Genomic DNA, 26310 nt, shown 5'->3' on the forward strand with positions numbered 1-26310 from the left:
CCTTGTGTGGGAATCTGCCCTGGTGTAAGAAAACTTTTATTTTAAATACTTAGAGAAGCTCCTTCATCGCAGTATAAATTAGTGCCTGGGAGGAGGGTGTTTTGTCTCGGAGCCCTGCCTCCCCTGCTCACTCCTGGTGGTCCTCGTGGGCTCCCAGAGCCCTGGGAAGAGAAGAGTTAGAGACCCGCGCCTCTCGCTCACTGGGGCCCTTGGCCTCACGCTGAGTGGGGCCAGCTGGGGTTTGAGGTCGGGGAGCCGCTGAGGCCTGACAGAGGCTGGAGAGCAGGCGGTCCTCTTTCCCTTTCCTGGCCCACAGCAGGGGAGGCTTCAAGCCTGGGAGCTGAAGCCCGAAGGATTCTGCTTCTGCCAGCGCCACAGATCTTCACCTGCGAATACAGGGCAAGGACCACACTGGTCAGGGTCCACACTGGAACACAGGGCGCCCGAAGGGTGTATGCCCAGACCCAAACGGCCCCTTCCTAGCCCTTCACTCTCCCCCAGGGGCCAAGCCAGCACCCAGGGTCCGGCGTTGGGGCTAGCACTCACACATCCTGTCGAGCCCTAAGGCTGCAGTCCAGCCCAGCTCCTCGAGGGCCAGGCTGGGGTTGGCATAACAGGCAGCCACATCACCTTCCCGCCGTGCCACCACCTTGTATGGTATCTGTAAGAGAAGGGGCGTTTGCCGCCTAGCAGAGCCAGCCCTGGCCTCACCCATACCGCTGGTCCCAAGAAGAGCAGGTGCAGAGCAGGGCCTGACTTGCAGCACCTAGTGCTAAGGCAGCCTGAGTAGACAGGGCTGTGCTGGTGTGCCCGTCAGGTCTTCTATTGCCAAGAATCAGGTGGGGCTGCATGCCCACCTGGCCTACCTTCTTCCCTGAGGCCTTCTCCATGGCCTGGACCATTTGCAGCACCGAATAGCCCGTGCCTGTGCCCAGGTTGTAGATCTGCTCAGAAGAAAACGGATTGTGGAAGGGCCTGGACTAACCACCCCTCTGGGCCCTGTCTGCCTGGGGCTCCCGTCTCTCTCCCTTCCCTTCTGTTACCCGGCAGCCACACTGCTCCTTCAGCTTCCTCAAGGCTGCAATGTGGCCCTTGGCCAGGTCCACGACATGGATATAATCCCGGATGCCTGCAGAGGAGGAGGGCTTTCAGTACAGTCTCTGTTCCACCTCAGTGTCCGCGTCCGGGATCCCACTCCTGGATCCTCCTGGTCCTGGGCTCACCTGTGCCATCCTCTGTGTCATAGTCGTTGCCAAAGACGTTCAGTGCCTCTCGTCGCCCGATCGCCACCTATGGTGGGAGTCAGGTTAGCTCTTCCCAGGCCCCTGGCACCAGCTGTACCCCTCAACCCTATTGCCACCCCATCTTTCTTACCTGGGAGACATAGGGCATGAGGTTGTTGGGGATGCCCTGGGGGTCTTCGCCGATGTGGCCCGAGGCATGGGCGCCAATGGGGTTGAAGTACCGCAGCAACACCGCGTTCCAGGTCTACAGGACATGGGTCAGACGGGGGGGGGCAGGGGCGCAGACCATGTCCCAGTGGAATCCAGAGCCCTTCACCCACCCCTCCCACACCTGTTCTCTGTCCCTAGAAAGCAGCAGGGGATGGGGCCCTCCCCCAAGTGCTGTGACTGCTGGGTCCTGGGCCCTGGCTTCCTCCTTGGTGGATGTTGCTCACAATCTCATCCTCAGGCTCACGGGGGGCAGTGAGGAATCCATGCGCAGGGGCAGGGGCAAGGGCTTCCTCACCTTGTCTGCCTGGCACAGGTCCTGGATCATTTCCTCGATGAAAAACTTGGACTTTCCATAGGGATTGGTACAGCTGCCTGTGGGGTGGGACTCATCCAGGGGCAGGTACTGAGGTTTCCCATACACAGTGGCTGAGCTGCTGAACACCAGGTTCTTCACCCCGTGCACCCTCATGATCTGGCCATAGAAGGGAGGAGTCCCACTCAGTCCCACTCCCTTACTCCTTCACAGGTGAGTGTGGCTGGGGTTTGGCCACTCCCATTTACAGATGGGGAGACAGGCTGACAGGTAAAGAAAGCCATTTCTAAGGTGCTAACAGTTTGGGCCCTGCCCGGTTCTACCCCCGAGTCCCTTACCCATTGTGCGGCGCAGCCTGCGGGACTAGGAGCCCCCCCAGTGTCTGTGTCCTTGCCCCTCTGTCTCACCTCCAGAAGCTGGGTGGTTCCTGTCAGGTTAACTCTGTAATAGTCCAGAGGCTTCTGTATTGACTCGCCTACAGCCTTGAGCCCCGCAAAGTGGATGACCGCCATAAAGCTGTGCTGCAGGGGCAAAGCTGGGGTCAGAGGTTGCTTTACAGCCCCATCCTGCCTGTCTGCCAGGCACCCACCTTCTTGAAGAGACACTGTAGGGCTGCCTGGTCCAAGATGTCCATCTCCTCAAACTCCACAGAGCGGCCTGTTAGTTCCTGAACCCGCCGCAGGCTCTCAGGCATGGAGCCCTCTCCTGGTTTGGGTACATGGAGGCCACCAAAATCAGGAGATGGGATACTCGGTTCCCAAGGGACTAGCCCCCCCCCCAACACACACACAAAAAGGGACTACACACACACACACCTTGAAAGTGGAACCTTCCATCCCTCCAGAAGCCTGGGCTCCCCTGCCCCTGCACTCACCACGTATAGCATTATGGAAGTTGTCAATGACCACGGGTGTGTAGCCAGCCTCCAGCAGCTCCAGCACTGTATGGCTGCCAATGTAGCCTGCCCCACCTGTTACCAGCACCTTCTCTGCCATCGCACCTGGCCCAGGATACAGAGTCTCAGAGATGGCTGAGGCTATCTGCTCAGAGCCTCTTTCCAAATGGAATCTGGCCCCAGAGGGAGGCAGTGGTGTACCTAGTTAATAGGATGGCTCTAGAGTCAGCCTTGGTCCAAGTCTGGATACCATCATTTTCTGGCCTTAGGACTGGGAGATCATTTATCCTGTCCTGGCCTCAGTTTCCATCTCTATAAAACAGAGCTGGTAATTGTACAAATATGTGGTAGTGTGAGGGTTAAATGAAGTGAATTTAAAGGCCTGCCTTGTGATATGTGGGGAGACTGGTGCAAACGCACCATAGTTTTGAGTTCCAATTGACCTAGGGTTGGGAAGATGGAACCTGAGGCTCCTCAATGCCTTTCCCCAGGTGTTGGGGGACTGGACAGTCCTGGGCAGAAGGAAACATGACAGCAGCACAGGGACTCCCCAAAAGCCCAGGAAGCAGTCCTGTCTGCTTAGACTTAGGCCTTCCCAGTTCCTCTACCATCACTAGGGTAAACTGGCTCAGTGACTAGTACCTGCTGCTCTAGGCAGCCCTCCTGACTCCCTCTCCCTAAAGGGTCTGCTGGGAGGAAGCAGTAAATATACCAGATGGCCTCAGGGTGGGGTCCTTTTCCAGGCAGGCTGAGCCCAGCTCTGGAGCTGTAGCATTGCAGTCCTGGAGTGGGCCCCACCCGGCCCCACCCCACCCCAGGTCAGCCAGGCTGGTTCATCCTCTGCAGATGCCGGGGCAAGCCTGATCACTCCTGGCTTGGAGCAAAGTATCCCGCCTGGCACTGAGCCGGGGGTGTCGACGTGGCCTTGGCCCTGACTCCACTGCCAGGTGTGCGCCTCCACCATGAACAAACTGCGGGCAGAGGGGGTGGAGAGGTAGGAAACCCCAGACACTGAGGCCTTTCATTCCTGGCGGCCTGGCCCACAGCCACCTTCCTCCAGGCTGCCTCAATCCCTTTTGGGCTCTTCCACTCCAACCCACTGGACTGAGTGCCTGTTGCGTTTCAGGCTCTGTACTGGGCTCTTTTGCATTACTTTCCTAAATTATCCCCAAATCCTGATGAGGCAGGTATAATTACTGGTACTTTACATAAAAGATACTAAGGTCAGAGAGGTAAAGTGATTTGCCTAAGGTCACACAGCTAGTGATCGCCAGGCTGGAATCCATATTTCCAGGCTCGCAACCTCGCCCCAAGAAGTCCACCCCGACTGCTTCCCTTTGGACACTGCTTCCCTCTGGACTCTGCTCCGGAAGCCACCGAAGCGGTCCCCGCCCTCACCTACCGAGCTCTGCGCACTGTGCGGACTCCAGGAAAGTGGGCGCGGAGGGACTCTGGGAGACAGAAAGGCTGGTGGGACCAGCTTTGTTCCAGACCTGAGGGGTGACCTCGGTCAGCTGTCGCCTCCTCAGTTTTACCAGTCCGCATAATGGACAGAAAGGGGCGCTGGGCGCGAGCACGCAAGTGCGCTGGGCCTCGGGCTGGGATTTGGGCCATGGCTCGGAGAGGACCGAGCTAGGAGTCCCTAGGCCTGGAATGAATGAACCCGGGCCACCCCAGCCAAGGCAGAGGGAGCTGGAAGCAGCGGGGGCGGACTCGCCCCACCCTGGCCGGACTCTGTCCAGAACGCGCCGGGATCCCCGAAACTCTTCCCCGCTCCCTACCCGCTCCTCGCGAGCCCGCCCGGCCCCTCATTTGCCTCCCGAACCTGCTCGGGACATCTCGCCCCGCGCTGCCTCCCAGCGGCGCCGCCTCCCGCACCCCGCGCCCGGGTCCCTTTAAGGGTCGACTGCCCACCCTGGTCCCGCCCCCTCCACGCCCCCAAAGAAACGTGTCACTAGGGAGTTCGTACTACGGGACGCCGGGAGGTCAAAATGTGTTGCGGCTTCAGGGCGCCTGCGCCGAGCGCTCCCACAAAAGGCGAGAGCTGGCGGCCCCGTTCCCGGTGTCTGGGAAGTTGGCGGGGTGAGATGCGGGGCGCGGCCCAGACCCGAGGCCTGAGCCTAGCGGCAGAGGTCCGCTCCCTGGTCTGTGCCACCCCCTTCTCGCACCCCCAACCCCGGTCCTTACCTCTGCAAGAGGGTGCCGCGCCCCCGGGCTGGAGGAGTGCAGAGCGCCGGGAGTTAGGCCGGCGGGAGCCACAGGCGGAGGGCGGGACCGACCACCTCCGCTCCAGGCTCACCCACAGGTTTTCCAACCTTTTTATATCTGCCAAAATCCTTTCTTCAGGGTAAGCCCGGCATGAAATGCAAAGATAACGAGTGCATGCAACAAGAAAACGGGGTGGCGCTGATTGAAGGGAATGGGTGGGGGTCGCCCAAATGCTGCTGGTTCCGGGAAGTGTGGTTTGAAAATCCACCAGAGAGCTGGAGGAACGTCTGAAACTAAATAGGAATTCCAGTGCCGACTGAGCTCAACCATCACGCACCGTACCCCGCTCCTCCGCAACTGCCGGTAATGGTTTGTATGCACCTTGCCTACCACAGATTACAAAATGGTATGTTGTGTTTAAAATAAAGGTAAGGCTGTGGAATGATATGTCTAACTAAAGTCATGACATTGGGTGATGAAATCCGAGCGAGGAAATAAACGCACAAGTGTTTCTGACAGAGGACAAAGCCCGAGGTAGAGAGAGCTACTAAGGGCGTCCAGACGCACACCTCCCAGGCCCAGAGGAGCAAATGGCTGCTGCCGCCCACGGAGCAACTTGTAAAATAGCCCTGGTCACAAAGCCAAGAGCCTCAGAAACAGCATCTCCAGCGTGTTCTGGCTAGCCCTGTGTAGGCACAAAGCCACTGATTTCCAGACACTGAATTTTCATCTCAGGTCAGGAAATGGAGGAAATCCAGAGATAGCAAACTTAGTTCAAAGTCTACATTTTCCTCTCATAATGTGATGTAAAGATGTGTGATTCCCCCACCTATCCCTCATTCATTTATACACGTATCTGCACAACAGAATAGTGGAATGGTTCTATGTCATTAAAACTTTAATTATATAAACTTATCTAAAATCAGGTTCAGCGTGGAGATTTTCCAGAGGTGCTGGAGTTGGCTGGCGGCTGTCACAGAACTTAGCCTTACCCCTTCTGTGAATGTTCTCTGCCAGCCTGGGAAAAACTCCATTCCCTTTGTCCTGGAAAGTCAGAGAGCAATACCCCAAGGCCATGGCAGGGTCAAGTTGTGTATAGTAGTCAGCTGGCAGATTTCACCCAGTGATGAGACCTGAGCATCAACCCAAGCCAGGCAACTGCGTTCCCAAGTACTGTCAGGCATTCAACTTCTGGACTGTTGGGTCCAGCCCCCAAAGCTTCTCACTCATACTCAGGTCTGGAAGGCAGGGTCCTATGGCCAAGCAGTTCCTGTCCCTCACCTCCTTTCTGCAGGAGGGACTTACGTGCAGAGCTGGTGTGAGGTGCCTGCCCCTGTTAATTTCATTCCCATTTCCCTATTCCCGAGTCATCCATGCACGTCCCCCCTATTCCCACACAGTTCCCAGGGCTTTGGGTGGGCAGGGGGCTCACAATTTACAGGTAGCCTGAGCCACTTTGGAGCTGGTTTTTCTGTTCAGGGCTTGACAGATAAAGGTCCCAGCTTCCAGGAGCTTCTGGAGGTTCACACCCTTTGAGAAACAAGTTAGAGGATGTAGTGAGTCATGATGTGCTCTCAACACCCAGGGGGACATGAGGCTGGACAGAAAACTGATGCTGAAGAAGTAAAGGTGAAGACAAACAGGTTCTTGTTCCTCTGCTGGTGGGACACCAGCTGCTTGATAGGTTGTGTCCTTCTGGCATCTGGGGCTACCTCTCTGACTCCCCTTGTATAAAATGCCTCAATCTGTGTAATGGTTTCTTGTGCTGTCACCAGTAAGGACCTCACCAGTCTGGCTCAGTACTCTCATCTCCATGGCCCAGTGCAGGACCTGGCCCCCAATGGTCAGAAACTGCATATTGAATAAGCACTGTGAGGCACAGAGTAGTAGGAGTTCAAACATCAACTAAAACGGCCCCACTGAAAACCTCTGTTCGTAACAGCTCACGTGTACTATGTACTCAGCTCTGGGGTAAGCATTCTACATTTTCCTACTTAATCCACGTAACGGCCCTACAAAATAGGTGCTGTTATTCCCATTTTTTAGGCCCAGAGAGGTGAAGTAATTTGTCAGGTCACATAGCCTGTGAGTGGCAGGACTAGGTTTTAAACCCAGCTCTGTCTGATCCCAAAGCAGAGGCTGTACTGCTTTCCAACCCACCACTGATGGTGCGAACTGACTCTGACAGAGCCCTGAGGGGCTAATTCCACCACCCTCATTTACAGAGAATGAAAGAAAGGTCCAGAGGGAACTAACTAAATTCAGGTCATGGGCCTGACCCCTTTCAGGGATCTTTCCCTACACCCTGGTGCTTCCTCAGACTGAACTGTCAAAATCAACAGAGAGCCTGGCCTTCTCTTGGCCTCAACCAAGCGTACTCTGCTACCTCCAAAACAACAAAATATCCCTAATACCCTGGCACCCTTCCACTCTAACTGCCTTCTAACACCAAAACAAACCCAGCAGCTTCTGGCTTCAGGCCAAGCCCTGCTCAGTTCAGGGATGTTGCCACCAGGGGGCAGGTGGACTTACCGTGTGAATGCCCAAGCCAGACAGCATGTAGACAAGGTCCTCAGTGGCCAAGTTTCCTGATGCCCCCTCTGCATAGGGACAGCCTCCAAGTCCTGACACAGAAGAGTCCACGACACTCACTCCCATCTGGATAGCACAAGGATAGTGAAACATGGCTGTTATTGTGGGGATCAGGGCCTACATAGCCAGCCCTTGCAACCTCTCAATTGGCTGCTGAAAGTCCACTGATAGTTATTCATTCCTTTGGCTATGATTCTGTTAAACACTGAAAGAGAGTGTTTCTCTTTTTAGTTCCTGGAACAGTGTCAGTTTTTTTTGCTTATTACACTGTTTCCTCTGCCAGGAGTATCTTCCATTTTTTTTCACAGCTGATTCCTCACCCTTAAAGTCTCAGTCTAAACGCTACCTCCTTCAGGCCCTTCCTGATCACCACCTAAAGTAAGCCTCTCCCAATGTTGAGATTTTGATGTGGGCACTTTCAGGACAGGGTCACATGTCTGCATACACCATGGCCAGCTCAGGGCCTGGCACAAAGGTATCAGTGGATGCTCACTGAAAGAATAAATGAAACCTAGTTGTCCTGCTGCCATACCCTTTGGGGGAATGGCCATGTGCCTTTCTCCTAGGACATATCTTGATTACCTGCAGGGCCATCAAGGTGTTAGCCAGGGCCTGGCCGTAGGTATCATGGCAGTGGACAGCCAGGGAAGATACTGGCACCTCATGCATGACAGCAGATAGCATGTCCTTCATGATCCCAGGGGTGCCCATGCCGATTGTGTCCCCCAGGGAGATCTCATAGCAGCCCATTGAGTACAACTTCTTGGTGACCTGTGGAAGCAAGCAGGCACTTGGAGGACACCAGATTCCTCAAATCAGGGGTCCAAGAGCTCAGAAGAGGTGGTCTCTGCAGAACACCTCCATGTCTGAAATACTAAATTCCTATCAGAAAACAGGCTCCTTAAACTTTGCAAGTGAAATGATAATCCTCATTCTGCTTTTCAGGACACAGGACATGGAGCAGAGCCGGTACTGGCACAGCCTCGGGCTGTAAACCTGTGCTTTCCTTCCACCCCTGTGTCTCAAACTTCATCCTTTACTTACCATCTTTTTTTTAACAGCTTTTCCCCCACTTTGGTGCTTTATTCCATTCTGATGCTTGTCTAAAATAGCCACAAAGTCACTGATGGTTCTAAGTTTTAAGCTTGCTAGTTTTCTTAATTTTTGTTTTTTTAATTCAATTAATTTTAATTTCAATAATTTTTTATTGATGTACATACAATAAATGCACAAATCTTAGTGTATAGCTCAATGAATTTTGACATGTGTATACACTCACATAACCATCACCAAGCGTTCCCATGAATTTTTTTTTTGCCTTCACCTATTTCACCCATTCCCCTACCCCTTTATTACTTACCATCTTTACACACTGTCAAGACCAATACTGGCATCAGTAAGATTGATTTCTGTCATGTAGCATTATCCTCAAGTAAGAAGATCTGTGAAATCATGGGTCTCAGGCACTATTTCTATATTTTAAATAGCAGTACAGAACTATTTTAATTTTTAGAAGCCAACTTGCAGCCCTCTACAATCACTGCAAAACCAGAGCAGTCTGTGCCCACCCAGAGCAGGAGGTGCTGGCCCACATCATGCTGCTGGGGAGGAGGACAAGAGGCAGGGCCAGGGATACTCAACAACAGCCTGCCAGGTAAGCCTGACAGTGAGTCCCCAGCAGCTGGCAGGCAGAGTGACAAGGAGCCTCATAAGGCTGTGGGGGTGGGGGGCAGAGGAAGTGACACGATGATGGATCAAAATCCCAGTTCTGCTGCTCACTAGCTGTGGGACCTTGACAGGAACTTAAACTTATATATATATATATATATATATATATATATATATATATATATATATATTTCTTTATTAAGGTATTATTGATACACACTCTTATGATGGTTTCACATAAAAAAACAATGTGGTTACTATATTCACCCATGTTATAGTGCAGTCACTGCCCAACAGTACAGTAAGATGCCAGAGTCACTATTTGCCTTCTCTGTGCTACACTGTCTTCCCCATGATCTCCCCACACCGTATTTGCCACTCATAATGCCCCTCAATCCCCTTGTCCCTCTCTCCCCACCCGCCCTCTCCCACCCCTCCCCTTTGGTAAACACTAGTCCCTTCTTGGAGTCTTCGAGTCTGCTGCTGTTTTGTTCCTTTAGTTTTGCTTTGTTGTTATAGTCCACAAATGACGGAAATCATTTGGTACTTGCCTTTCTTCACCTGGCTTATTTCACTGAGCATAATACCCTCCAGCTCCATCCATGTTGTTGCAAATAGTAGGATTTGTTTCTTTCTTATGGCTGAATAGTATTCCATTGTGTTTATGTACCACCTCTTCTTTATCCATTCATTTACTGGTGGACAGTTAGGTTGCTTCCATATCTTGGCTATTGTAAATAGTGCTATGATAAACATAGGGGTGCAAATGTCTTTTTGAATCTGAAAAATTATATTCTTTGGGTAAATTCCTAGGAGTGAAATTCCTGGGTCAAATGGTATTTCTATTTTCAGTTTTGTTTTTTGAGGAACCTCCATACTGCTTTCCACAATAGTTGAACTAACTTACATTCCCACCAGCAGTGTAGGAGGTTCCCCTTTCTCCACATCCTTGCAGCATTTGTTGTTCTTAGTCTTTTCGATACTGGCCATTCCAACTGGTGTGAGGTGATATCTCATTGTGGTTTTTATTTGCATTTCCCTGATAATTAGTGACATGGTGCATCTTTTCATGTGCCTATTGGCCATATGAATTTCTTCTTTGGAGAACTGTCTGTTCATATCCTCCACCCATTTTTTAATCGGGTTATTTGCTTTTTGGGTGTTGAGGTGTGTGAACTCTATATATTTTGGATGCTAACCCCTTGTTGGATATGTCGTTTACAAATATATTCTCCCATACTGTAGGATGCCTTTTTGTTCTGTTGATAGTGTCCTTTGTTGTACAGAAGCTTTTTAGCATGATGTAGTCCCATGTGTTCATTTATGCTTTTGTTTCCCTTGCTTGAGGAGATGCATTCAGGAAAGAGTTGCTCATGCTTATATTCAGTAGTTTTTTGCTTATGTTGTCTTCTAAGAGTTTTATGGTTTCATGACTTAAATTCAGGTCTTTGATCCATTTCAAGTTTACTTTTGTATATGGGGATAGACAATAATCCAGTTTCATTCTCCTGCGTGTAGCTGTCCGGTTTTGCCAATGCCAGTTGTTGAAGAGGGTACCATTTCCCCATTGTATGTCCATGGCTCCTTTATCATATATTAATTTACCATATATGGTTGGGTTTACATCAGGGCTCTCTAGTCTGTTCCATTGGTCTATGGGTCTGTTCTTGTGCCAGTACCAAATTGTCTTGATTACTGTGGTTTTGTAGTAGAGCTTGAAGTCGGGGAGCGTAATCCCTCCAGCTTTATTCTTCCATCTCAGGATTGCTTTGGCTACTTGGGGTCTTTTGTGGTTCCATACAAATTTTAGAACTATTTGCTCTGGTTCGTTGAAGAATGCTTTTGGTATTTTGATAGGGATTGCATTGAATCTGTAGATTGCTTTAGGCAGGATGGCATTTTGACAATATTCTTCCTATCCATGAGCACGGGATGTGTTTCCATTTATTGGTATCTTCTTTAATTTCTCTCATGAGTGTCTTGCAGTTTTCAGAGTATAGGTCTCTCACTTCCTTCATTAAGTTTGTTCCTAGGTATTTTATTCTTTTTGATGCAATTGTGAATGGAATTGTTTTCCTGATTTCTCTCTCTGCTAGTTCATCATTAGTGTATAGGAATGCAACAGATTTCTGTGTATTAATTTTGTATCCTGTAACTCTGCTGAATTCAGATATTAGATCTAGTAGTTTTGGAGTGGAGTCTTCAGAGTTTTTTATGTACAATATCATGTCATCTGCAAACAGTGACAGTTTAACTTCTTCTTTACCAATCTGGATGCCTTTTGTTTGTTTGTGTTGTTTGATTGCCATGGCTAGGACCTCCAGAACTATGTTGAATAAAAGTGGGGAGAGTGGGCATCCTTGTCTTGTTCCCGATCTTAAAGGAAAGGCTTTCAGCTTCTCACTGTTAAGTATGCTGTTGGCTGTGGGTCTGTCATATATGGCCTTTATTATGTTGAGGTACTTGCCCTCTATACCCATTTTGTTGAGAGTTTTATCATGAATTGATGTTGAATTTTGTCGAATGCTTTTTCTTGTTCCTGATCTCAAAGGAAAGGCTTTCAGCTTCTCACTGTTAAGTATGCTGTTAGCTGTGGGTTTGTCATATGTGGCTTTTTATAATGTTGAGGTACTTGCCCTCTATACCCATTTTGTTGAGAGTTTTATCATGAATGGATGTTGAATTTTGTCAAATGCTTTTTCAGCATGTATTGAGATGATCATGTGGTTTTTGTTCTTCTTTTTGTTGATGTGGTGGATGATGTTGATGGATTTCCTGATATTGTACCATCCTTGCATCCTACTTGATCACGATGGATGATCTTTTTGATATATTTTTGAGTTTGGTTTGCTAATATTTTGTTGAGTATTTTTGCATCTATGTTCATCAGGTATATTGGTCTGTAATTTTCTTTTTTTGTGGTGTCTTTGCCTGGTTTTGGTATTAGGGTGATGCTGGCCTCATAGAATGAATTTGGAGTATTCCCTCCACTTCTACTTTTTGGAAAACATTAAGGAGAATGGGTATTAGGTCTTCACTAAATGTTTGATAAAATTCAGCAGTGAAGCCATCTGGTCCAAGAGTTTTGTTTTTAGGTAGTTTTTTGATTACCAATTTAATTTTGTTGCTAGTAATTGGTCTGTTCAGATTTTCTGTTTCTTCCTGGGTCAGCCTTAGAAGGTTGTATTTTTCTAGAAAGTTATCCATTTCTTCTAGGTTATCCATTTTGTTGGCATATAATTTTTCATAGTATTCTCTAATAATTCTTTGTATTTCTGTGGTGTCTGTAGTGATTTTTTTTTCCTCATTTTTGATTCTGCTTATGTGTGTAGACTCTCTTTTTTTCTTGATAAGTCTGGCTAGGGGTTTATCTATTTTATTTGCTTGAAAAACCAGCTCCTGCTTTCATTGATTTTTTATATTGGTTTATTCTTTTGATTTTATTTATTTCTGCTCTAATCTTTATTATGTACCTCCTTCTACTGACTTTGGGCCTTCTTTGTTCTTCTTTTTCTAGTTTCATTAATTTTGAGTTTAGAGTGTTCATATGGGATTGTTCTTCTTTCCTGAGGTAGGCCTGTATTGCGATATACTTCCCTCTCAGTGCAGTCTTTGCTGCATCCCACGGATTTTGTGGTGTTGAATTATTGTTGTCATTTGTCTCCATATATTGCTTGATCTCTGTTTTTATTTGGTCATTGATCCATTGGTTATTTAGGAGCATGTTGTTAAATCTCCATGTGTTTGTGGGGTTTTTCATATTATTTGCATAATTTATTTCTAGTTTCATACTTTGTGGTTTGAGAAGCTGGTTGGTAGAATTTCAATCTTTTTGAATTTACTGAGGCTCTTTTTGTGGCCTAGTATATGATCTATTCTTGAAAATGTTCCATGGGCATTTGAGAAGAATGTGTATCCTGCTGCTTTTGGGTGTAGAGTTCTGTAGATGTCTGTTAGGTCCATCTGTTTTAATGTGTTGTTCAATGCTTCTGTCTCCTTACTTATTTTCTGTCCAGTTAATCTGTCCTTTGGAGTGAGTGGAGTGTTGAAGTCTCCTAGAATGAATGCATTGCATTCTATTTCCCCTTTTAATTCTGTTAGTATTTGTTTCACATATGTAGGTGCTCCTGTGTTGGGTGCATAGATATTTATAATAGTTATATCCTCTTGTTGGATTGGTCCCTTTATCATTATGTAATGTTCTTCTTTGTCTCTTGTGACTTTCTTTGTTTTAAAGTCTATTTTGTCTGATACAAGTACTGCAATACCTGTCTTTTTCTCCCTATTATTTGCATGAAATATCATTTTCCATCTCTTCACTTTTAGTCTGTGTATGTCTTTGGGTTTGAAGTGAGTCTCTTATAGGCAGCATATAGTTGGGTCTTGTTTTTTTATCCATTCAGTGACTCTATGTCTTTTGATTGGTGCATTCAGACCACTTACATTTAGGGTGATTATTGATAGGTGTGTATTTACTGCCATTGCAGGTTTTAGATTCGTTGGTTACCAAAGGTTCAAGGGTAACTTCCTTACTATCTAAGAGTCTAACTTAACTCACTTAGTATGCTCTTACAAACACAATCTAAAGGTTCTTTTTTTTCTCCTCTTTTCTTCCTCCTCCATTCTTTATATATTAGGTATCATATTCTGTACTCTTTGTCTATCCCTTATTATTACCTCTGGTGACAGCTATTTAACCTTAGGAACACTTCCATCTATAGCAGTCCCTACAAAATAGACTGTAGAGATGGTTTGTTGGGAGGTAAATTCTCTCAGCTTTTGCTTATCTGGAAATTGTTTAATCCCTCCTTCAAATTTAAATGATAATCTTGCTGGATAGAGTATTCTTGGTTTGAGGCCCTTTGGCTTCATTGCATTAAATATATCATGCCACTCCCTTCTGGCCTGTAAGGTTTCTGCTTGCTGAGAAGTCTGATGATAGCCTGATGGGCTTTCCTTTGTATGTGATCTTATTTCTCTCTCTAGATGCTTTTAATAGTCTGTCCTTATCCTTGATCTTTGCCATTTTAATTATTATATGTCTTGGTGTTGTCCTCCTTGGGTCCCTTGTGTTGGGAGATCTGTGCACGTCCATGGCCTGAGAGACTGTCTCCTTCCCCAGATTGGGGAAGTTTTCAGCAATTACTTCCTCAAAGACACTTTCTATCCTTTTCTCTCTCTTCATCTTCTGGTACCCCTATAATATGAATATTGTTCCATTTGGATTGGTCACAGTTCTCTCAGTATTCTTTCATTCCTAGAGATCCTTTTTTCTCTCTATGCCTCAGCTTCTTTGTATTCCTCTTCTCTAATTTCTATTTCATTTATCGTCTTCTCCACCGTATCTAATCTGTTTTTAATACCCTCCATTGTGTTCCTCAACAATTGAATCTCCATCCTAAATTCTTTCCTGAGTTCTTGAATACCTTTTTGTACCTCTATGAGCAAGTTTATGATTTTTTTTTTAATCTCTTGCAGGAAGATTTATTAGTTCAGTCTCACTCGACCCTTTTTCTGGGATTGTTGAGATTTTGCTTTGAACCAGGTTCCTTTCATGTTTCATATTTGTATGTGGTGCCTTCTAGTGCCCAGAAGCTCTACTCTCCGGTGCTGCTCAGCCCCTGGAGTGATGTTGGGGGTCGCAGGGGAGTGGTGCTGGTGCCTGGTGGGAGGAAAGAGCTGTTTCCTGCTTCCTGGCTACTATACCTGTCTCCACTGCCAGAACCAGTGGGCTGAACACACAGGTGTAAGTCTCTATGCTTTGTGTTTGTAGCTCTTGTAGGCGGGGCTTCCCTGTGGCAGGCCTGATGCCAAGGCAGGGTTTGCCAGTTTGTGAACCAGGTGCGAGCTGGTCGGGAGGAAGGTGCAGCAGGCTGGGTATCATGGTGGGAGGCCTTGAAGTTGTGTAGCCAGCCAGGGGGCTGGAGTGCCTGAGGATTGTGAGAGTTCCCAACCTGCTGGGCAGAGTGCACCTGGACAATTCTGTTTACCTGTCCTTTCTCCTGAGCAGTAAGCTCTGTGCAATCCTTGCCCCTTTAGCATCCCTCTTGCTTTTAGAAAGTCTCTCAGACTGCCCCACCCAGATCAGCCAGATATGGATCCCTGTTTTCCCCAAGCAGCTGGAGTGTCAGTTTCTCCAGTTATTCCACCTCTCTTAGCTTTCCAACCCTGCTAATCACCAGAGCAACATGCAATGTAGGTTTGTGCTCCCAGAGCAGATCTCCAGGGCTAGGTGTTCAGCGGTCCCAGGCCTCCACTCCCTCCCTGCTCTGTTTCTCTTCCTCCCACCGGTGAGCTGGGGTGGGGAAGGGCTTGGGTCCCACCGGGTCACGGCTTTGGTACGTTATCCTGTTCTGTGAAGTCTGTTATTTCCTCCACGTGTATGCAGTCTGGCACAGCCTTCTTTCCTGTTCTCTTTCAGGATTAGTTGTATTCATTATATTTTTGTATTATATGAGGTTTTAGAAGGAGGTCTCTGTCTCATCTCTCACGCTGCCATCTTTAATCCTCCTTCAGGACTTAAACTTTTTTGAGCTTTATTTCTGCTTCTAACAAACAGGATGAGCCTTTGCAGGGCTGCAGTGAGAACTGGCAGCAATGGGAGGCTGTGCCTTGGAGCACAGCAGCCACTGCACTGAGCTGTGTCACTGCTGTTACCATTCCTCATTTGGGGGATGCTCCATGGTGCATGGGAAGAGCAAGTGGACTTCAGAGGTGAACAAAATGAGGGCTGAGACCTGATTTCACATTTTCAACCTGTATGGCAATTATTTAGTCCTGTTTCCTCAGTTTCCCCAACTGTGAAATGGAATAATAATGACAATAACACCTAATGTGCTGTGTGGTTATTTGACACAGGCTCCTGGGTTCTAATGACTAAATGACACAAGCTTCTGGGTTCCTCAGACTCAGTTCCTGCTCTGTGTTCTTCTCAGTACTGACTTGGTCACTGCCCAGATGATGTCTGGGGTATGTCCTCTCCAACCACTACAAGGACTGCAGGAACCCAGTTCACCTGTCCACTGACCAGGCTAGAAACTGAATCAGAGGCTTTTATTCTGGGGTAGAGAGTAGGGTTTCAGAAACTCCATGCCAGTCTAGGAGGTGGGCCTCGGGGAACAAGTGCAGGGCTGTGCTCACAGAGGGGCTTAATGAAGGAGATGTGTGAACAAATAAAATCAGTGACCCATCAGGAAAAGGTAGGGAGAGGAACCTCTATGCTCGGGGCAGGCCAGGTAGCAGATAGCAGACCCTCACAAAATCCCACCCCTACACACACACCTCAGCCACTTTAGCCGGGGAGATCTTCCCTTCATAGGGGCATCCAAGTGCACAGGAAACATACCTGTGGGAAGACAGGGGAGGAATGTCAATGCCCCCAAGCTCCTTGGCCAGCAAGGCTGGGGCGGGTGGCTGTTTGACCTACATCCCTGGTTAGCCTGAAATCAAAACCTGAAGCTGGGCAGAGGTAAGGTGTGTGGGTGAAAGGCTAATTCGATGATTGTAGCAAGAATGAAGGTAGTGTTGCTAATGCCAGGAGGGAGCAGTGGAGAGTTACAGCAGAGTGTTGGGACAAATAGGCCTGTAGTTCAGGAAGCAGGCCTCAGGAGAGGCAGCCAGACACCAGCAGAGGGGGAGCAGTATGAGCGAGAGCCTGAGCTGCACAGCGGTGAGGTAAATATGCACCACAGGGCAGCTGGGGCCCATCCTCACAAGGGGGGACCAATGAAACCAAAGGTAGGAAGAGAAGAGCCGGGCTGGCCTGAGGGCCAAGGGATCAGCTGCTTTAGAGGATTCACGCACTCGTTTATTCAAACTGATATTTATGAAGTTGCCCATTTTGTGCAAGGCAATCAAACAAGTCAAAGAAATAATCTCAGGAAGTGATGTGCTATGAAGGAAAGGGGGGAATGTAACAGGAGCAACTACCAGAGGCCAACAGTAGCTAGGACGGTCCAGGAAGAGCTGTGAGGACAAGATGGTGGAGCAGAGAGGAGAGAAAGTCTCGGGAAGGGCATTCCAGGCAGAGAGGAGGCGGAGTGTAGAGGGCCTGAGGTGGAATGGCAGGCGTGTTGAAGATGCAGAACACAGGACAGAAGCTGAGGCACAGACAGCAAGAGCCAAAGAAGTCTGGCATGAGGTTGGGGAGGTGGACGTGGGCCTGATCACGGGGTCTTGCAAGACATGGTAAGGAGTTTGGATCTTTGGATCTTGGGTGGGCTTCTATTCCCACACATCCTGTTGGAGCTTAGGTGCCATTAAAACCTTTTAGTCTAGCGAACTATTCTGCATATTACAAGGCATAACAAATGTTTGCTGTATAATGTCAGACTCAAAGATCTCAGTCTGTTTTTCCATTTTAACTCTCTCCCTTATGCTCCAATCACTGCTGAGCAAGGAAAAGATAGAGACACTGAGGAACGATCATGTGCAGTGCCCACGTGGTCTGACTCACCCCCGCACAGCAATGCTCGCTGTCCGGGCGGCTTTCAAGATGTCGTCACACCGCTGCAAACTCTCTTCTATGGAGCAATTGACATTCCTTTGGCTGAACAGCTCCGAGGCAGCTCCAAAGACGGCTACTTCCTTGGCTCCAGCAGCAACCTGCAAACAGCCAGTGAGGACCTCTCAGCATTTTTCTTGTCAAGGAACACCAGAATGGCAAAAACCATTGTCTTTTTTGCTTTTATTTTTTGTTGAAGTGTAGTTAATATACAGTGTTATATTGGTTTCAGATGTACAACACAGGGATTGACAATTATATACATTATGAAATGCTCACTGCAATGTGTTGTTACCCTCTCTCACCAGTTATTACAATATTACTGATTATGTTCCCTGTGGTGTACTTCCAGCCCCATGACTAATTTATTTTATAATCGGAAGTTTGTACCTTTTTATCCCTTCATCTATGCACCTGTCCCCCCAGGCCTTTCCTCTATGGCAACCACCAGTTTGTTCTCTGTATTTATGAGTCTGTTGCTGCAAAAACACTTGTCTTACAGTAAATTTCATGGTATTTGAATGTTATAGGTTGAAATGTGCCCCCCGACAAAAAAGATTAATATTAGAGTCCTAACCCTTAAAAACAGATGTGACCTTATTTGGAAATAGGGTCACTGTAGATGTAACTAGTTAGGATGAGGTCATACTGGTCCGTACTCCAGCATAACTGGTATCTTACTAGGTAGCTTACTAGGTAGCTTACGAGGCTCTTGCTAAGCAATTTATGTGCACTCTTAATGTGTGAATTCCTCATTTTAGGAACTGTCATTAGCCTGATCTTATACGTGGAATGTGAGGCTTGGAGAGGTTAAGCAGCTTGTCAAGATCAGAGAGCTGGGAGTGGCAGGGCCAGGACCGCCTGGAGTCTGCCTGACAGTGCTCATCACCTTGGGAGATAAGACCTTCAGAGAGACGTCCTGGGACGGGGACTGGGACCTGCGGAACAAAACAGGAACCAGAGCCAACAATCTCATTTCAGGAGCCTTCACCAACATGCTATGTCTCTTACCGCTGCCTGGAAGCCTTTGAAATTTGGGGTCAGGACTGGGTAGTTGATGCCAGGAAATTTCTGGATGCCCATTAACACTTCAGAGTGGTCAGCCATCTAGGAGGCAAAGGAGACATTGCCAAATCACTGCCAAGAGCAGGCAGAGAACTCAAGCAGAGAAAATGTTTTTAAATCACAAATCTCTTTTTTCCAGAACACATGAATGAGTTCTTTTGCAGAGCTGAGTCTCCCCAATGCTTTTTCTATCTGTTTGACTGATGATGGGCCAGAAGGCTCCTTGGTGTGGGTGATATCCCCAATTTCTCCATATGGCTGACTGTCAGCAATAACACTACCAGCCATTTATTGAGGATGTGCTCTGAGCCAGGCACTGGGCTCAGCATCCTATGTTATTTAACACTCAGCTGGAACAGGATATTTCTTCCCACATGACTGTTTCTGTGAAGCAGGAGTTGTCATATTTTTATTTTCCATTTTACAAACACAGAAACCATGTCTCTAGACAGACCTAGAGATTCTAGACTTCTAGAGCCAGAAGAGACCAGGAGTCATCTTCAACTGGAGAGGGGAAGGCCTCATCAAGGTCACGAAGTCACAACCAAATCCAGACTTCCTGCCTCCCAGGTTACTTTCTTCTGCTACACCATGCTATTATGAATCACCTGAGGCTTCTCAGAGCCAGAGACCTGGAAACCTATGTTCCAGACTTTTATTTACTTTTCAGGAAACTGCAAAACTTTACACTCCTCTTATCTGAGAAACGTCTCTTACTGAGGGCTGAGGCTCACCTGGGGAACCCACTTGGGTGACACAAAGCTGGTGGCTTCTATAACGGGGAGTCCTGCTTCAGAAAGCATGTTTATCAGCTTGATTTTCATGGGTGTAGGTACGATATTCTGTGATGGAGAAACACCAGAAAACAGGTCAGCAAAGTTGGGAATAAAATGTTCTCAGAATGCAGTGCCGGTTGGTTCAAGGCTTTTGCTACAGCATGCGCTTCACTACCTCAACTTCCAAACGCTAACAGTAGGTGGAGTACAAGGCTTCTTTTCAAGTTAGCATCTTTTTTTTTTTTTGCAATACAGGCAGCTTCTCACTTGAAGAGGAGTTAATATTTACATGGAAACAGTATTTTCCACCATACAGACTTCTTCTTAACTAAATGTTGGTTATATATGACCCCATCATTTACAAATTGGGGGCAAAGTGCCATGGCCTGAAAAGACAGAGATAACCAACCCCTCTGGGTCCTCTGAGATGGGGCCCCCAAAGTATCACACCTTCTTCTTTTTAAAGTGCCACTGGCACAGGATCTCATCCTTACATGTTCAAACTACTGCTTCTTTCTCTTCCTCCCCTACCATGGCTAGTTGTTTACCAGAGTCAATGGATTCCTCTTTCCAAATGTATCATCATTACCCCATGTATATTATGGGTGGCCTGATCTCACTCAACTAATTCATCCCACAGGAATCCTTCTAAAACAGTCTCCATTATTTCATTCAGCTCAAAAGCCTCCCATGACTCCCTTGTACTTACAGGATTAGGTAAAAAAATCCTAAGAACTCCAAGTCCCTCTCTCCTTCCACAGCTTCCCCCTCTAATTTTTCTCCCACTGCTTTAACTCAGTCCATTCCTCAAGATGTTTTTGAGAGCCCTCCATGTTCCAGGGATTGTGCTAGGTGCTAGGGATAAAGCGATGAGCAGCCTAGACATGATTCTGCCCTCACAGAGATTACAGTTTATTGTTTCCAACAAGTACCCAATATTAAAAAGCTAGGCTGATCATGCTTTTAAAAAAAGGAAAAAAACTTTTTTTCTTGAAAAAATAATTAATACACAATTAATTCAGAAAAACATGCCCAACCAAAACTACCCTTTAAACTTCCCAGAGGTAACACTCTCAGCACCCTGACATGTATCTTTCTAGATCTGTGCAGCCCAGTACATTAGACACTAGCCATATGTGATTATTTGAATTTAAACTGACATTATATATATATCAAAAAATTCAGTTCTCCAGTCACACCAGCCACATTTCAAGTGCTCAACAGCCGCATGTGTCCAGTGGCTGCTGTGTGGGGCAGCTCACACCTAGAACATTGCCATTTTCACAGAAAGTTGTATTTAACAGCCCTGTTCCAGATCTTTTTCTAAGTAGATACTCCCACACATATAAAACCCTTTTTGGTTTTTACACAAAAGTAAAAGATTAAAAAATACATATAGTTATTTGATATTTTATACTACTTTATACTCTGTTCATAATCTGCTTAAGTCACTTAATATATGCCTCTATATTAATGGCTTCATAATCCATTTTAATTAATGTATTTGATCTAATTTTTCCCATACTGAGCATTTAGGTTATCACAACTGGGCTGTAAGGAACATTACCAAGGCTAAATCTTTGCATGTGGCCTTCATGACTTCTTTGTGTAGAATTGCTGGATAAAAAAAACATGCTTGAAACTTGACTCTACATTCCTGCAGCACTTACCATCCACCCGGCCCCACTGGGCCTTGGGATGGATCCAGGGACACCATACCTGTTGCACCTCCATGTTAGATCACAGGTGCCTGCCTGGCCTTCTCCACCTCCCCTACGTAGGGCTAGGTGATCACATCTTACATAGCTCTGTCCATCCTGGCTGCACCTACCACATGGACTCTCAATGCTCATTTAAAACCTTTTCAAATTTCCATCTTTACCTTTTCATTCTGTAGTCCGTCTCGGGGTCCAACTTCAACAATTTTCACCTGCTTTGGGACTGTACCCAGAGATGAGGTGCTGACCTTTGGTTTAAAAGAGGAAACCAAAAGTTAACAGGAAGAGACAAAATCTGAAAAGGGGGACCAATCTGAAAGAATGGATCCATCTTCACTAATATTGAGACGAGAAGCAATAATTCTCACAGTTTAATTCACATTTGACCTGTTTCAGAACTAAGAACGAAAAGAATATTTCACTGAAAAATGAGCAAGTGATTCATGCTCCCAGAATAGGCCCATTTCCAGCTCCTTTGAAGTCTAGACCCATTTTTAGCTGCCTAACAATTGAGCATTTAGGTGCAATCTTTTTTGCACCTCTCAAACTTAGTAGTCCCAAAACAGAACTGTTTACGCTCTCCTCAAGCCCTGTCTGACTTCCTTCTTATCTCAGTAAAAGGCATCACATGCAACCTGTTGCTTAAGGCCAGAAAACTGACTCATCCCTTTCCCCCACTCACCATGGGCTGTAAGTCTCTTATCATTTGGATCCACTTATCTCAGTGAACTTATTACATTCGCCCCACTGTCCCCCACCCCAAGGGGTCCCACTGGCCTTTCTCCCATACCAAGGACTTGGTGCTTACTTTTCCCTCTGCCCAGAATGCTCTTCACCTGGCTCTTCCCACATCTGGCTTCCTCTTATCTTTCGGTCACAGATGGACATCCTCTGACTGCCCTTTGAAAAGCTGCCAATCCCCTCACCCTCATTATTTTCTATTTCAAGAATAAAATACTTCCTTTAGAGCATGGCACATAATGCCTACTCAATGTTTCCTCCAGTAGAATATGAGCTCCATGAGGAACTTTGTCACGACCTCCACTTCATCCCTTGTGTTTGGCACTGTGCTTGGCATGAAGCATGCACTCATTAAAATGTTGCCAAAGTAACAGATAAATGTGTGACGGGCATAGCTGCCCCACAGGAGGGCAACTACTAGCTGTGGGGAGGAGCAGTCAGTCTTGGACTTTGTGGGGTTGGGGGAATGGAGGAGGGCTCTGTTCTGTTACAATCACAGGCTGGGTGGGTCTGTGCATGGATGACATCGTCAGCTGCTAAAAACAATAAATAGGCTTGGAGTCTTCTCTACATAACATCTCCCCCAAATCTTCCCCTTCTCACCGCCAAGTAACACAGGCTTCTTTTCCCTCTTTCCTCAGTTCTTAATACTACAAATCTTCAAATTAACTTCATTTTACCAGATTTAATCTGGATAAACATACTGAAATGGAGTAAGGGGAGAGGTGTACTGTGTAATCTGCAAGGGTCCAGATTCCTAAAACCCTTAAGGAAATATTCCCTTCTATGAATCAGCTGGAACTTGAACAATTTACCTGAACTGACCTTGGCTGTTAACCAGCAAAGCTTCCTAGAGACGAAGATGATTAACCACTAGATGCCATGATGTCAGCAGGCTAAACCCAAGGCCCCTGCAAGCTGAAACGCCCTCCAACAGGGATGTTCAGCCTCTGCTGGAACACCACTCTAAAATGATCCCCCTGGAATATAAGCTTCATGAGACAGGGGCTTTGTTTTGTTCATTGCTATATTTCCAAAGGACTGGACATAATAGGGGCATAGTAAATAACTGCTGAATGTTGTGGGAAGAATGTAAAACCTGTTTCCAAGTTCCTTTTATTAGAACAAACTCAATTCTACTTCCTTCTTCATAACAACTTTTCATATAATAATAGAACAGTAATTCCTATTTATTAAGCATTTAATATTTATCAGGCACTTCATGCCAAGCACAGTGCCAAACACAAGGGATGAAGTGGAGGTCGTGACAAAGTCCCTCATGGAGCTCATATTCTACTGGAGGAAACACTGAGTAGGCATTATGTGCCATATGTATAAGAGTGTTTTACATATTAACCTGTATCATTCTCTCAACAACCTTATTAGGTAGGGACTATTATAATCCCCATTTTACTGTGAGAAATCTGAAGCCCAAAGAGATTAAGTAACTTTCCCAAGACCACATGCTTAGCTAGTCACTGAGCCACTATGTGAACCTGGCCATGTGGCTCTAGAGCACACGCTCTTAATTCCTGGGCCATGTTGCCTCTCTGCAACCCGGCAGTCCCCCATCTTCTCTTGTTTTGGTTAAAGTATCCAGTTCCTTCCCTCTGTAAAGTTCTGCTCAGAGATAATCCCCTCTTAACCACACAAGTCCTGGGCCACAGCCTCCTGAACTGTATGTAGTGTACCTGTATCAACAGCTAATACTGACAAAAGCCCAGTGCTAACTTCAGGCAGCAGTGCCTCATTTAGTCCCTACATGGCTGGGACTATTATCATCTCAACTTCATAGGAAGAAACAGCTTCCAAAAGATTACTCAGAATCACACAACTAGGAAGTTTAGACCTGAGCTGTCTGGCTCTGGTACCAAATCGATGCTAGTAACCGCGTGGAGGGCCTGTCACCACCACGTCATTATGCCGAGAGTTTTTCAAACCACATTAATATCCACCATCTCATTCAATTTTCTTAACTTTTCAAGTTGGAATTACCATCTTTATTCTACACATGAGCAATTGGTGGGGATGGGTGGCCTAGCAGACATTAGTTTTTTGAGTTGGGTCCACCACCAAGATAGTGTAATTTTTCCCACTATACAGTCATAACTTCTTTTATAATCTCTAAGATAAAAAATACCACAACTAATCAATCATTTACTAAGAGCTAGAACAATGTTTGATGCTTTACCTACATTTTCTTTAATGTCCAAAAAACCTTTATGTAATGTTCATCCATGTTATGAGAACACAGGTTTACTGAGTAAATAACTAACTCAACCTAGAAAGTGGCATAACGACTGGGACACCACAAGTTGAGCTTTACCAACACAACTCATTCAACCTTTTATACAACTAGGTCTCCTTACACCTTCTCTCCACCCATTTAACATGGGAGAGAGGGGGAAACAGCAGGAAGGAACATGCCCAAAGTACAATTCCAAGGCCCCACGAGGCCCAAGTCCTGGTTGGCACGCTGGGATAGCCCGCCAAGCGGCCCCAGACGCAACAGGAGCTGAAAAAACGGAGGCTTACGGAGGAGGACTTTGTTTTTTCTACTCAGAATGGAAGGGTATTCGTGATTTTCATTAATATGGGGCTTGGAGAGGTCTGAAGCCCAATAAGAGGGAGAAAGGTGCCAAGGTCACTGGGAGGGCCCTGGACAGGGAATTAGGGCCTGTGAGATGGCGTCCCAGATCTCCGCGACCCAGACACCTCGCTCCCCCTCTCCGGGCCTCCGTTTCCCCATAGCCCTCAAGGGATTTGGGCGGGACAGAGGGTCCAAGGCTCTCCAGACTATGGTCCGAAGAGCTGTCCGGCTTCGCCTCATAGAGAGCGGACGCCACGGGCCAAGCTCAAGACCCCGACCGTCACGGCGCCTGCAGGGCCGCCCCTCGGCAACCGGGGCACTTACGGCCCGGAGGAACGTCAAGCCCACCAGTCTCCGAGGTAGCGCCCTCCTCACTGACGCCATCTTGGCCCAGCTTCCCCTGCGGCAGCCCTGCTGAGCCACACGTAAACCCCTCAAGGGCCAGGTAGGTGTGGCCTCACCCTTGGGGCGGAGCCTCTGGAGCGACGTGTGACGCCTTACGCTGGCTTCGTCCCCGTTCTCTCGGTTTTTATTATTTCCGGCTAGTTCTTCCTTCAGCGTTAAGTTTCCTGAGCTCTTATTCTGTGCTTGGTAAAGTGGAGCTCTAGGACTGTAAAGAGGAACAAAAATTAATCAGAGGCTTTGACTTCATGGTCTGGAGTCTGGGAGGTGTGGGAAGACAGATATGAGCACAGATAGTTGTGTCATTACTACCTTTCAGAATAAGATGAAACATTACTATTTGCCTATTGGATCGTTCATCACATTCTTAAGGATTCAAATGCAGGCAGCCGACTCTGGAGATGCATCCTTTGATTTCATATCTTGAAGAATGAGTAAGATTTATCCAGGTAAAGAGGATACAAGAAAAGCTTTTACAGGCAGAAGTCGTAGCATATGCAAAGGCTCAGAAAAAAGAAACAATGCCTAGAGAAGTGTTTTTCAAAATGCATGTTGTGCCTCATTAATTAGATTTATCAATTTAATGGGTGCCACATTTAAAAACAATAGAAACTATCAGAGTGCATTACATAAGTAGTAAAGGTAAGTACTGTTTTAAAAACATTATATGTCAACCAGGTTGGCGGTGTAAAATAAATTTACTGTAGGCTGCAATTAGAAAAATTTGAAAAACATTGTTTTAGAAAGATGAAAAGAAGGCCAGAATGATGGGAAAGCAGAGAAGGGTACTTCCTACTAAGATGAGAGTTTGACAGGGACCGTAACAAAGGGCTTTGGGAACACATTAATAACAGCTTTCCTTAATCACATGTATTGTAATAAAGAGACAGAGGCAGTTAGAGAGAGAGAGAGAGACATACATTCAGAGGAGAAGGAAATGTAAAGGCAAAAGCAGAGCCTGGAACGATGCAGTCATAAGCCAAGGAATGCCAACAGCCAACAGATGCTGGAGAGGCAAGAAACAGATCACTAGAACCTCAGAGGGAGCACAGCCCTACTGAAACCGTGATTTTAGACTTCTGGCCTCCAGATTTGTGAGACAATAAATTTCTTTGTTTTAAGCAAAATAAATAAATAATAACAGCTTTCCTAATAGCAATGCATTTGAAGGGTGTTAAGCAGGGAGATAGGACCAAATATGGATGCCTTTTAGTTCCTCTTCTTGTCTAATTTTTCTGGCTAGAACTTCCAGTACTATGTTGAGTAGAAGTGGAGAAAGTGGGAATCCTTGTCTTGTTTTTGGTCTTAGAGGAAAAGCTTTCAGTCTTTCACTATTTAATATAGTGTTAGCTCTAGGCTTTTATATATGGCTTTTATTATGTGAG

General features: G+C 46.7%; 2 protein-coding genes across 7 annotated transcripts; both read right to left on the reverse strand.

The window, feature by feature from the left end:
• Positions 1 to 20: 20 nt before the first annotated feature.
• On the reverse strand, positions 21 to 6400 carry GALE (UDP-galactose-4-epimerase). 6 transcript variants are annotated; one of them, XM_036914683.2, is made up of 12 exons: positions 3083 to 3098; positions 2864 to 2974; positions 2642 to 2767; positions 2357 to 2472; positions 2175 to 2288; positions 1750 to 1926; positions 1375 to 1488; positions 1224 to 1290; positions 1044 to 1129; positions 867 to 944; positions 547 to 661; positions 21 to 386 (listed from the first exon to the last, which is right to left on the reverse strand). In XM_036914683.2, exons 3-12 carry the CDS (start codon positions 2760 to 2762, stop codon positions 328 to 330), a joined length of 1047 nt encoding a protein of 348 aa, XP_036770578.2. In that variant the 5' UTR covers positions 2763 to 2767; positions 2864 to 2974; positions 3083 to 3098; the 3' UTR covers positions 21 to 327. The 6 variants fall into 6 exon arrangements, with proteins under 6 accessions (XP_036770578.2, XP_057355825.1, XP_036770580.2 ...); XM_057499842.1 differs by lacking the exons at positions 2864 to 2974; positions 3083 to 3098 and adding an exon at positions 6303 to 6400; XM_036914685.2 differs by lacking the exons at positions 2864 to 2974; positions 3083 to 3098 and adding an exon at positions 4850 to 4870.
• On the reverse strand, positions 5148 to 24997 carry HMGCL (3-hydroxy-3-methylglutaryl-CoA lyase). The gene is made up of 10 exons (XM_036914688.2): positions 24848 to 24997; positions 21357 to 21440; positions 19433 to 19540; positions 18645 to 18740; positions 17586 to 17734; positions 16412 to 16475; positions 8045 to 8233; positions 7403 to 7528; positions 6303 to 6400; positions 5148 to 5256 (listed from the first exon to the last, which is right to left on the reverse strand). Exons 1-10 carry the CDS (start codon positions 24905 to 24907, stop codon positions 5193 to 5195), a joined length of 1038 nt encoding a protein of 345 aa, XP_036770583.1. The 5' UTR covers positions 24908 to 24997; the 3' UTR covers positions 5148 to 5192.
• Positions 24998 to 26310: the final 1313 nt, after the last annotated feature.

The sequence above is a fragment of the Manis pentadactyla genome, chromosome 4 (assembly GCF_030020395.1).
Source record: "Manis pentadactyla isolate mManPen7 chromosome 4, mManPen7.hap1, whole genome shotgun sequence".
NCBI classification, from domain to species: domain Eukaryota; kingdom Metazoa; phylum Chordata; class Mammalia; order Pholidota; family Manidae; genus Manis; species Manis pentadactyla.

What these genes read in the sequence shown, in the direction of transcription:
- HMGCL (XM_036914688.2), bottom strand. Translation starts at nt 24,907, where the DNA reads ATGGCGTCAGTGAGGAGGGCGCTACCTCGGAGACTGGTGGGCTTGACG. An exon ending in GCGAGCATTGCTGTGCGGGG is followed by an intron (nt 16,476 to 17,585) that starts GTGAGTCAGACC and finishes GTCTTCCCACAG; the next exon opens with GTATGTTTCCTGTGCACTTG. An exon ending in GCTCAGGCTACCTGTAAATT is followed by an intron (nt 5,257 to 6,302) that starts GTGAGCCCCCTG and finishes AATCTGTGGTAG; the next exon opens with GCAAGGTGCATACAAACCAT.
- GALE (XM_036914682.2), bottom strand. An exon ending in TCATGCCCTATGTCTCCCAG is followed by an intron (nt 1,291 to 1,374) that starts GTAAGAAAGATG and finishes CTCCCACCATAG; the next exon opens with GTGGCGATCGGGCGACGAGA. An exon ending in AGGAGCAGTGTGGCTGCCGG is followed by an intron (nt 945 to 1,043) that starts GTAACAGAAGGG and finishes TCTTCTGAGCAG; the next exon opens with ATCTACAACCTGGGCACAGG.